General features: G+C 32.7%; 2 protein-coding genes across 3 annotated transcripts; one reads left to right on the plus strand and one right to left on the minus strand.

Annotated features, from left to right (window-relative positions):
• The first annotated feature begins 239 nt into the window (after positions 1-239).
• On the plus strand, positions 240-4,491 carry LOC120351815 (gamma-soluble NSF attachment protein-like). Its single transcript, XM_039430277.1, has 2 exons — positions 240-468; positions 1,995-4,491. Exons 1-2 carry the CDS (start codon positions 274-276, stop codon positions 2,055-2,057), a joined length of 258 nt encoding a protein of 85 aa, XP_039286211.1. The 5' UTR covers positions 240-273; the 3' UTR covers positions 2,058-4,491.
• A 931-nt stretch (positions 4,492-5,422) lies between these two features.
• On the minus strand, positions 5,423-11,171 carry LOC111052127 (histone chaperone asf1). Of its 2 annotated transcripts, none has more exons than XM_022338755.2 (5): positions 10,896-11,171; positions 10,195-10,312; positions 8,945-9,060; positions 7,532-7,708; positions 5,423-6,586 (listed from the first exon to the last, which is right to left on the minus strand). In XM_022338755.2, the coding sequence occupies exons 2-5, from the start codon at positions 10,301-10,303 to the stop codon at positions 6,377-6,379; spliced, it is 612 nt and encodes a 203-aa protein (XP_022194447.1). In that variant the 5' UTR covers positions 10,304-10,312; positions 10,896-11,171; the 3' UTR covers positions 5,423-6,376. The 2 variants fall into 2 exon arrangements, with proteins under 2 accessions (XP_022194447.1, XP_039286210.1); XM_039430276.1 differs by lacking the exon at positions 10,896-11,171 and adding an exon at positions 10,779-10,880.
• Between the last annotated feature and the right edge of the window lie 985 nt (positions 11,172-12,156).

Below are 12,156 nucleotides of genomic sequence, written 5' to 3' on the forward strand. Positions count from 1 at the left end.
AATATTTTACATTAGCAGATAACATTAGCTATTAAGATAAATCGTAACCCATAAAGATTCCAAATTATAATGAAATTCTGAATGAAAATTTCTGAGAAATAAGGTTATGTTTTCACTTGAATTTTTTTTTTTATATTTTGTCTTGTAATTTATAAATCTCTTGACATTTTGTCCAGTAATTAATAAATCTTTTGACCAGTAATTATTCATGAATGTCAGTTCAGTTCAGTTCAGTTTGGACGAATAATTTGTTGACAGGTGCAAACGCTGGAAATGCTGCTGTCGGCTTACGACGAGGAGGACCCGGACGCGGCTCGGTCGGCGCTGAACAGTCCGTTCATCAAGCACATGGACGTGGAGTACTCGCGCCTGGCACGTGACCTGCCTCTGCCGCCTGGCAACTCCAGTCAGCCCAAGGGCCAGGTGCGCCAGAACGCCGCGCCCTCTTATGTCTCTACCCGATCACAGGTATTTCCATACTCTTATATAGGGTTCGTCACGGGAAACTGATGTTTCTCAAATGGACAACACTCTCTATTTTAAAATTTAAAAATAGTTCATTGGCAGAAGTACGTTTCTTAGAACATGCAATTTGACTAAACTATGTACGAAAAATAATATCAAGAAAGTGTCCATTTTCACGCTTACTAATAATGTGAAGACTATCTCTGAAGTTTGCTTCCACTCTCTCCAATAGTTGACGATCGATCTGAGCGTCGTTCTGCTTTTTAGCTTGTTCCAGTTCGCCCAACGTACGATGCTTGTTTTCATACACACGAAACTTAAGAAATCCCTACAAGGAGAAATCACACATCGAATGGTCTGGAGGGCCAATGCAGATCACCAAATCTAGAGATAAAATAATTAGAATATATACCTAAATAAATAGATATATAAATAAATAGAATATAGCTTGTCTTACACGTTCCATGTTCTTCGAATAAAATATTGAAATAAGGTAAAAACCATCAAGAACCCTCTTGTTGTGCGTAATTCACAACATGTACTTAATTTTTTCAAGCACAAAAGTGAACTTGAAAAGGAGAAGAGCACAATCTTAGTTGATCATATTCTTCGAAATGAGGGTCTAAAAAAATAAATAATGGAGGGAATGACTGAGGAAAGGAATTCGCGAGGAAAGCCTGGACTGGAGTACATAGAACAAATGAAGAAGGATCTGAGACCTCAAAAGGATGGCGGATAACAGAGAGGCATGGAGAGTTGCTGCCAACCAGCCCGAAGGCTGTTAACCAAAGAAGAAAAGGGGTTATTGAATATTTCTATTTCATTTTAATAACTGCAGTAGCAGTGATTATTTAAAAAAATAACCTGGTATTGGAATTATCAACATATTTGAAAATGCATATCTTAACAAAACACAAAACACAAGGAACGTGGGAAGCTTCCTAATAAGTTATAGATCCATATAGCTACAGTCTTATGAACAGAATAATTTAAGCACATTATGCATTATTTAAAAAAGGGTTGTTCAATGGTACAGAAAATCATAATCTTAACATAAATTGAAATTGTATTATATATAGTATACAAATAATGTGTTAACTTTTGTGTGAAAGTTGAAAGTGGTATTATATTTCTTCTCATATATTGAAATCATATTTGAACAAAATTTAAATAATCTTGATTTAGTAGCCGAAACATGTCGTGCTAAAATAATTCAAAAGGGTACTCAGATTAATATTTTTATTTATATTAAAAGTAGCCCTAAAGAAAAAAGACAATAATTGAACTAAATTATTTGTAAAATTCTAGCAACCGGGTTCATAGACTTAATTTGTTGAATTCAAATTAATTAGTTACAGTTACTGTATAATGATACACGGTATTGTGTAATGATAAAAACAATTTTGTTGTTGATTGTTTTTGTAAGAATCCAACTTGTAGATATTGTAAAGTGTTGTGTAATATTAGAAAATAATTTTACATACATATACTTAATTTATTCCTAATTACAATTACTGTGTTTTTTACAGGGAGGTGGCGCAGCGGCCCCCAGTGGAGGGGATGAAGACGACTTTGAAGGGGGATTATGTTAGGAGCAACTGGCCTAAATTTTAGATTTTAATTTTATCTATACTGTACTTGCTTTTTGATGGTTTTTTTGTCAATATAAAACTTTCACATTTGCTTCGCCAATCATAGCCATGAAATGACGTTTAAAATATTTTAAACTCAAGCTATATTGTCAGTAAGACATCAAATACATGAATGTTTATTTATTTTAAATACGCATTTACCGGTAATTTATATTGTCTAAGTTTAACGGATGGTGGGTTTGAATTGGTAATGAACTGCGTTTTGCAGTTTGCTCGGGTGGGTATACCACTATTAGATATCAGTTTGACAACAACGAAAATGTTAATACACAATATAGTACAGTACATTGAATTTTGAATTATATTTCAATTATTGATTACAGTATTGATAACATTCCCCATCCTTTGTACCTCAGGACTAAAGCCAAGTACTAAGATTAAGAACCCGGGGCTTGTTTAGGAATTTTTCAGAATATCTCAGCCGTATTCCTCTACATATTATATTATTGGATCACTAATTACAAAAGCTTTATTACTACAATGTTTAGAAAAGGCAAAAATAAGAAATGGAAGGAGTGGGCTCGAATATATTTGTTGTCTTTTGAAACAGTTCGCCGTAACTTGAGTTTGTTCTCTATGTATCTTCCTTTCAAGGCGTCTTCCTCCAATGCAAACAAATTTCAAGTCATTTTCTTGCCTAAAAATGGATTAATGGGCTAAAAAGATACTTATATAATTTTTGTTTTGAAGATTCTTGATTGTAGTTGCATTTAAAATTAGAATTAGTTCAAGAGATTTGCTATATAATTTGAAAGAGAATTCTCTTTCACTGAAAAGTTTGGTTCATTGGCTCCTATCTGATTCCAGCACCTCAACCAAACTTTGAAAATTTGCATGTGTTTCTGCTTAAGTACTTTACTTGTGAGTTATCTGGAAACTTTTTGAAAAAATCTAAATGTAACATAACTTTGAAAAATCTTTCTAATCGTCATACATTCCTTAATTTAAATTTAGAAACTCGTAAAGCATTGTACAAATTGTATTATGTGATAAACTTGATCTCTTGTAAATTGTATATTTCAAAGTAGATATTTGTTTAAATTAATTTGAGAGACAATTCGTCTTTCTCGGAATTTTCTTTTTCTAATAGGATTACTTTTACCTAAATTCAATCAAATATTTTATCTTTGAAATCGTTAAAAAAGTAGAAAACTTGTTTTTAAGATGATGATAGATAGTAATATTCATTCACTTATTATAGGTAATAATCACTCAGTTAACCTCTGCACTAAATAACCTATTCATATGGTGTCCTTTCATCAAGTTACATTTTGTAGCATTTTCAATGCTATGGATGGTCGTTGTAACTGAAAATTGTTGAATTCTATGTAAATATTTTATTGTTATCTGTAAATTGTTCGTTGGTTATCAATATTGTTTTCACTAATATTAATACTATTGTATTTTTACATAGGCTAACTTTAAAGTGAAAAACACTCACATTCTTTGGTGTGGCGACTGCCACGGTCGTCGCCACAGCACAACGAATGTGAGTGTTTTTTCACTTTAAAGTTATTTAAATTGTTAATTTAATGGTAACGTATAGCTATAGGTTTTTATCCTCTTACTGTTAACAGATTCTTTCATTTTTAGTACTTGTTTGAAAATGTCATTAAAGCTTGCATTAATAAGATTATGATGAACTTGATGCTCTAAATATATTAACAATTATTCCAACATTCAATTATTGATGAGATTGTGAATAGTTTAGTGCTAATGTTTGATGACAAGTATTTGTCGATTATCTCTCTAGTGAAACGTGGTTGTTGAACAAGATGACGTATCTAAATCTCATATTGGGTTATATTTCCGGCTAAATCTTCAATCTTTGTTTAATTATTATTGATCATAACTTACCGGCTACTGTTAGGATTACTCAAACTTCAAGTCCATTCAGAAAAGATTGAACTTTTTCAAAATTGAGGTTTTAAGTAGGTCTATACTAATGTTGAAGTTTTCTAAAATCATTACTTTTCTCCAGTGGCGAATTCTCAGAGCATGCTAGGATTTGTTTTTCATATTTATGCATCTTATGTGCTCGTGTTTTTAAATGAATATTTGGTTTAATTCAATAAAGAATATGGTCACTAGACTAGAGAATAGTGTAAAATTTGACTATTTATGTTAAACAGTATATTCTTATAATGTTATCTTGAAGATACTCAAACAAAACTCAACAAATTAATAATACAAAAACGTTATTATCGCTTAGCGTATATTTGCACTGTTGCAACGCGCATCCAGATAGTGTTGAAAGAATTGTGTAGGAACTTAAGAGCGATTCATTATTGTATCAAATAATACTTGTCCACTATTACTGTAATTGATTGAATGGAAATCATCTGGAAATACAGAAATAAAGCCTACGACTTGACTTATTATTGTGATTCTTTCGTGAATTTTGGAATATGTTTTGACTATAATTTGATATGATTTAAGGGACAATGAATTGAAGAAGAGAGTGAACCCTGGTTAGACTTGAGACTATCTTAGGAAGTCTCTTCAAAGATTTCCCTGGTGTATTATACTGTTAGTTTCACTCCTCATGATCCAAATCTTAGACATTCATTGTTTTCTAAAAAGAAACACTGTTTTTCATCATAATAATGGCTTTCTGACTTAGGATACAGGTACTAAGAATAGTGCCACATCAAATTGATACAAGGTTGATAGATTATGATAAGACATTCACAGAACTACAAGGATTAATAAAATTGAGGAGAATTCCTGCAACAGGCCTTCTTCGTAAGATAAATTTAGAAGCGACGACGAGTACGTCTTTTTTGAAATTTACAATATATGCATTTTTGCATTTTCCCAAAGTCAATCACCATCTCACGGATATTTTAACATAGCCTACTGGACTTTTATATAAAAAACTGCATCATTCATTTATCGGAGAGCTCATAAATTATCATTTATCAAGTATCAAAGCCAATTATCAAAGATAAATAATATTGGAGATTATTATTAAATTGAATATTTTGTTATTAAATTGTTATATTTATCATCCAAATACATTGTTTTATAGAAAGTACAATATTAATCAACAATTTCTCTTGCATTATTATAAAATATTCTTTCAAGGATTTATTTAAATTATTTATTTTCTCATTAGTATAACAAGATAAGCAAAATAGTAAATTAAATTAAAAACAACCAACTAATAATTCATTAATGCTGTACACAATAGTTGAATGAGCAATGATAACTGTGTACGGTAATTTGTAAACAAACAACAAAAAATGGTGATGAACACGTAAATCGAATTCATAGAACCTTTTAGGATAAAGAATAATCGAAAAAATATTTGAAAAGAATAGTTTTATATAATTCAAGGCGAAGAGATATACATGAAGACAACAAAACACGGTTAGACACATCTGGCTAATGAAACAACATAAATAATCCTACAGAAAAGTATCTTCATAAAATTATTCTGCTTATCTAACTACTTATTTTGTGGCCTAGTATCACCTGAAACTACTAAAAAATTATAACGAAATTGATCGGATCAAAGTTCGCTGAAATGGAGACTCCACCGGAGAGCAGCCCAACCTTTTACTGCAAGAATATCCTTGGTATTGGCATAGAGAAAGCATACACTGAATTCCTGTATGCTTATTCAATGGTATTGGCTTAACCAGTCTAGCAACCAGATTAAAGTTTTACAATCTTCAATCTCAAGTGAATCTTCTTGCAAGGAATCATTCATCAAGTTACGTTCTATGGTACATTTGGACTAGCGCGTTCATTGTCTCCTTTTTAGCGATACCGGAAAACTCAAAGTATTCATAATACTCAGTCGTTATGTTTATATTTTCAGATAAACCAACAATACAAGATTCAGTACTTTTCAAAGATTTAATAATCATTTTCATTTTTTCTTATCAAACCTTATTTACCATAAAATATTTTGAAATATATTTACATCAACAGAAACAAACCAGTTCGATTACAAAATGTCAGTCCAATCTTATTTTACCTTCAACTATCTCCCTCATTGTAAAGTTCTAATTTTAAATTTTCCCAGACAATCTTATCTTCCTCATTCTAAAGTTCTAATTCCACATTTTCCAAGGCATCTTATGTTTCACATTTTCTCAGACAATCTTATTTTTCTTCCAACTATTCACGTCCCTCGTTGTAATGTTCTAACTTCCCCCCCCCCCTCAATCCAATTTCAATGAAATGGCGCAAATATTAGGGTGCATGCACACACACACAAAGTCCAGTGCGCTACAATGAGCGCTGCGCTACTACATCACCTCCATGGCATTCTGACTGCAGCTGTTCTCACTGAATCCGACCGCAGTTGACGTGACTTGACCTTGAACCAGTTGTGGAGGCGACTCGCCGTCGGCCTCGGCTTGCATCTGATTGGCTGAGGCTGCTGCCGTCTCCGAGTCGTCCCAGTTGATTTTGAACCTTGTCACTCGCGGCTCGGTACCCAGAATGTTTCGCATCACCTGAATAATACAATTGATTCAGTTTTAGAATTGAACTTCAATTAATTTAGGATGTGTTTCAAAACTCACAGAGCGATGCATGACTAACCAGTCGTAAAGAGTATACATTAACCTAGATGTCCAACTCTAATAGATCATTCACTTGACTTGAGTATAAATGACAAATCTGTCTTAAGCTTATTTGGATGAAAAAATACTTTCTTGTCTCAGAAACATCAAAACTTTTTTTAATTCAATTTTTCTTACCTACGTAGAAATGCAAAGAAAATAGAAAAACACATGGGTTTAAGAGGCCTCAAAACTAGATTAGAAATAATGAAATTTGGATAAGTTTAGGTTTTTGTGAAGGTAATACAGTGAGTAGTTATTGTATAGAAAAAGAGACAAACGAATGAATTTTTTAATGAAACAACGAATAACTGCGATATATATGAATTTAAATTTAGAATAGTCTTGACTTGAGTAGCCTATAAACGACACATCTACAAATATTTACCATTTATTTGAACATGTATCAAATATCAACACATCTACATGTATATCAAACTGATTTAGATGCTATAATGATAGAGGTTGATAAATAAACAAAATTAAGTGAAGAATAAGGCTTTATATCACATTGGTTCATTGGATACAACACCCAATTACTTGCGCAAACGTGCATCCAATGGGATTATATGCTCAATCATACATTGAGATTCACTTCAAACTGCCAGAGCATTGTTTGAATGGGGCTAACCTAAGACGTACATTGAGATTCATTTTAAAACGCCAGGATTGTTTTTAATGGAGAAAATTTGATTTTATTATTGATACGTATTGCTGTCAGTTCAAAGTGAATCTCACCAGAGTTGTTGTCATTTTGAATTACTCATATTTGAATTATTTGGTTTTTAATTGTAAGTGACCAAAGAGCAAGTTGGTGATTGTTGGAAGTGTTCAGACCTTATCGAACTGTGGCTGGGCGGGCGGGTTCTCCCTGAGCTCGGGGTCGGTGTACTCGTTGTTGATGAAGTAGCCGACTCTCACAAACTCCTGGCTGCGATAGCTGCAGGTCAGCAGCACCACTGTCACCCCCAAAGCATCTGCCACCGGAATCTTCGACACGTCGGGTGGATCCGCCTGCAAAACACATCACAACATCATTCATACCACACATCCTGCGAAAGTAAAGTAAATTCGTATGGCTTTTGTTGGTGGAGAGTCCCTTGCGGGAAGGTCCAACCGCCTGAATATATCATTTAAGCCGTCAATGGAACTTAAGACTGCCATACTTCAGCCGGGACCGACAGTTTAACGTGCCCATCTGATGACATGGGATCTCTATGCTGCGTAGCAGCACATCCTGCTACGAATCATTCTCACATTCATAGAAATACATTATAGTACTGATTGATATGTTAGATAGATATTCTATTCATTCAACACAGCATACTATTCGCCAGCTCGGAATTTTATTATTTACTATCAGGTAACCACTGCTTTGCACCGGCGAAAATTTTGTGTTAAATGCAATCTCCTCATGTTCAGGAAAAATTTTATTATTTATTAATCTTTTACAAAAGACTCTCATATCGAATATTAACCACTTGTATTTTGTTTTCGTTTTAAGCGTATGGTGCTTAAACCACCATTTATGGTGCTAAGATTTTTTTTCAAAAGTCTTTTAATCATATATGCTTTCATATTGAACCAAATTACTTCTCGTTGGTTCGGAACCCACTTGGAACTGTGGACTCTTAGACAACTCTCATCACCATCATATAAAAGATTAACCACTTGAAATTGTTTGGTTTTCGTTTCACGCGTATATAGTGCTTCTGGACACACCACACATGTGGTTTTTTGTGTGATTTTCTTTCAAAAGTCATCTAATGTATAAAGATCCTCCTGTTGAAAACAAATAAGAAATTACCAACCACTGTTTAAACAATATATAATTATATACATCACAGAACCAGGTTTTATACCATAAACTGCCACATTTTTATGGTTTCAAGGCATGTGTTACATAGAATATGATGTAGTAGATTAAGCCATGAAAACTGGTTCTGAGAGAAATTGTAAATCTACAGTGGTTGGCAATTTTTTATTTGTTTTCGAATACCGCGAGGATATTTATTGACCAAGCGTAGTGAGGACCAAGTCTCAACTCGACCGGATTTTTGTTCATCTGCACGTATGTGACACATTTTCAACCTAAAGAATTAATAGTTTTTTTATAATATTTGGCAAATAAATTATTGTTGAACTGCACAAAGACGTAAACGACTTTATGACGTAATTTTTTTCTAAAAGATAATCCAAACTCACTATGAGTCTGTATGAGAATAACGAACATTGAAGTGAATAACTGACCTGGAATACAAACATATGCCTCCCTTCGGGAATAGGGCCAACGTAGATTGTGTCTAGGATCTGGTCGTGTTCTTCGCTTTCAGCCGAACCAACGTAGATCATCCTCCATTCCAAATCTATGAAATAAGTTATAAAAATCTATTGAATGATAAAAAAATAATTATATAGTGATCATTCAAAATCTATAAAATGAGTTATAAAAGTCTATTAAATGATGAAAAAATAATAATGTATAGATATATTATAGGCCTAATTTGTATTGGATGGATTTTCACCTGAAATAGTAAGTTCACATTTTGCATGCATAATATGACTATTTAGTGATAAAATGCAAGTTCCAGTAATAGCAAACATTGTAAAACAAGAGATTTATTGGATGGGCTAAGCTAGGACAGAATAATAATTTAATGGGATAATACATGCGTAAGTGTAATAATGATGTATAATTTATTTATTTATCACACTGTGTGTAAATACTTAACTTGAATACTTAGATGAAGGTATTCTGAAGAAATACATGGACAAATATAAACAGTCAACCAAAAATTTGAACAATTATTAAACTTATCAAAGTTTAGCTCAGATCCAAACATCCAATAGTTTTTACTGCGTTAAATGAACAACCGACTCCATCACACCTTAGTGAATCAGACAACTAATAAGGCGGACATTCAAATGATGGGCTAAACGAGATCATAGCCTTCTACATAACCACATTATATCCAAATATCCTATGTCGTGAGTCGTGATCAAGGCCAGGTCTTCCTGGATAAATCGTGTCAAGTGATAAAAAAACTGTAAGAAGCGTCAAAGTCGTTTATCAAAAAATAATTCTAACTGAAAGAAATTCATTCCAGTGATCCAATTTGACAAAGAGTTCTGAAACAAATTGACTGACAGGCAGGCAGTTGAACATCTGCACAGTTAACATTTTTGATAGTAAACAAAGACTAATAATTCTACTGAAAAAATACTTCTAACTGATAGAAGCTCCTTCCAATGATCCACTTTGACAAAGAGTTCTCAAACAAATTGGCTGAGTTTGGCAGGCAGTTGAACATCTGCACAGTTAACATTTTTGATAGTAAACAAAGACAAATAATTTTACTCACTCATTCTTTTTGGTTGATTTTACTTGAATAATAATAAACTTACTACGCACTAATATTGTGTACTGCTTACAGAGCTTACCTAATAACATGTTTATTACTTATCTCTATTATTGAAAATTATACATTTTTCCAGGTTACCTTCTTTAAGCTCCTCAATGCACTCGAATGTCAATTCGAATTGAAATGGATTTAGAAAGGGAGAAGGATTGTCCAATACGACAACATTTCCAAGCTGGACTTTTGCCATGTTTCAAACCTGTTGAATTAAAAATGAACTATTATTAAAATAACTTGAACGTTAACTTTAGAAGAGCATTTGGCTGCTTTTGAGTATATTTTATTGTTTTCAAGTATTAAAGTTGAATTATACATATTACTGAATAAATATTTTATTTCACCAAATCTCAAGGCCAGGTTGATAAATTAAATTTAAAATTTATTAAACTGATCTTTGAATACAGTATTGGAATTAAAATTAAAAACTCATCAATTTATATCACGGTAGTCTTTAATACTGAAACTAATGTAAAGTAACTTGGAATATACGTTAAAATTACTCTAGTAACAAAAATATTACAATAGTTCATAAATACTATTGTGGTAGTTAAATACAGGTATCTATGCTCTGAAAGTACATTAGGCTACTATTATCTATAGGGTAATATTTTATAGACCAGGGTACATATCAATACACATAGAGTATAGAAATGAAATATGAGTACCTATATTTTGGAATGTGGTCGGTTAAAGAATTTAACATTAAATTAGCTACATACGCTGTATCTACAAGATATGGCATGAAAGATCATTTTTTCCGAGAAGTTTTGAGTGATACTCACTTTTTAGGTTATAGATGGGATAGGTTTATACTGCCACAAACAACGCTAACACAAATAATATCAATTTGAAATGTTAAATAATGTTCCAATTTGACACCCCAAATAAGAAATCTAAAAATACACTAATGAAAATCAACAAAACCTCTAATATCAATGAAAAAAGACGAACGGAGTATTTATCTGTTTCGGTAGGTCTCCAGTCTTGTGTTGTCTCGTCGGCGGGAAAAATGTATCCCAAAGATCTAATAAGCAGAGCACAGTGCCCACAGGATAAAGCCAATAAAGCTTGTGTCCTAAATTAAAAAAGGTGACGCGGTATTCCCGCACCACTGAAAAATAGCACAGCCATTGCTTGAACCAGCCCGTTGTCCACATTTTTGAACGCGTCGAAAGCTCTTGTATGTGTATACAGAGCAGCAGGTGAGTATTTTATGAACGAGTTCACTCCCATAATGCTAGTTTAATACGGTATTATTTTGAAGGACAATACTGCTATAGTGAGGTTCACGTTATAATGACAGTATTTGATCAACTTTGGTTTTGCTATCCTAGTCTATCATTTGACAAAGCCGGTGGTACTATCCTTTTCTAGGTCCTCAATGATGCCAATTATGTTTTTGACAGTGTAGAAATATAATTAATTAATTCAGAGAATCGGCATCTCTATTCTTCTATCTTTATCCACTGCCATTATAACGTGGACCTCACTATAGTAGCTCTTTGAACAGTAAACCTCGGGCACTTATTATTAAAACACCGTTTCACAGTATTGAATAGTGCCTGAAGCATTTTACAGGGCATTCAACTCATCAAATTTTATCGTAAAAATCCTTTACAAACTTTTATAAAATATCCTGAAGATGACATATGACCCGTCAAAGATCGATGACCAAATATTTGACAGTGCCAATAGTGTAGGATGAATTTTCCTGTTATATATTACAGTATATGAAAGGATCAAGAGCTATTGCTGGGCTTTGTAATATAATGGTGAATGATTGACTGTGACAGTAGTATATTTTGTGATATTGAATAGATCCAATTCAATATCATAGATTTTGGTTTGTTTTTAATTTTCATAGGTTTTTGAAATCTATAAAATATTCTTTCATACCAGACAATATTCAAAATTTTATCTTTTTCCCAGTCTACTATGAACCAGAGAACAAATCAAATTAACAATTTTGGTAAGAGCTTCGATCTACCTATTTAGAATTTATATCCAAAATATATTGAAAATCCTGCGACTATCTTCAATTCA

The sequence above is a fragment of the Nilaparvata lugens genome, chromosome 6 (genome assembly GCF_014356525.2).
Source record: "Nilaparvata lugens isolate BPH chromosome 6, ASM1435652v1, whole genome shotgun sequence".
NCBI lineage: Eukaryota > Metazoa > Arthropoda > Insecta > Hemiptera > Delphacidae > Nilaparvata > Nilaparvata lugens.

Coding starts and splice junctions, on each gene's coding strand:
- LOC120351815 (XM_039430277.1), top strand. CDS start 274: ATGCTGCTGTCGGCTTACGACGAGGAGGACCCGGACGCGGCTCGGTCG. Junction 469..1,994: donor ATGTCTCTACCCGATCACAG/GTATTTCCATAC, acceptor TGTTTTTTACAG/GGAGGTGGCGCAGCGGCCCC.
- LOC111052127 (XM_022338755.2), bottom strand. CDS start 10,303: ATGGCAAAAGTCCAGCTTGGAAATGTTGTCGTATTGGACAATCCTTCT. Junction 9,061..10,194: donor CATTGAGGAGCTTAAAGAAG/GTAACCTGGAAA, acceptor CTTATTTCATAG/ATTTGGAATGGAGGATGATC. Junction 7,709..8,944: donor GGCATATGTTTGTATTCCAG/GTCAGTTATTCA, acceptor TGTGTTTTGCAG/GCGGATCCACCCGACGTGTC.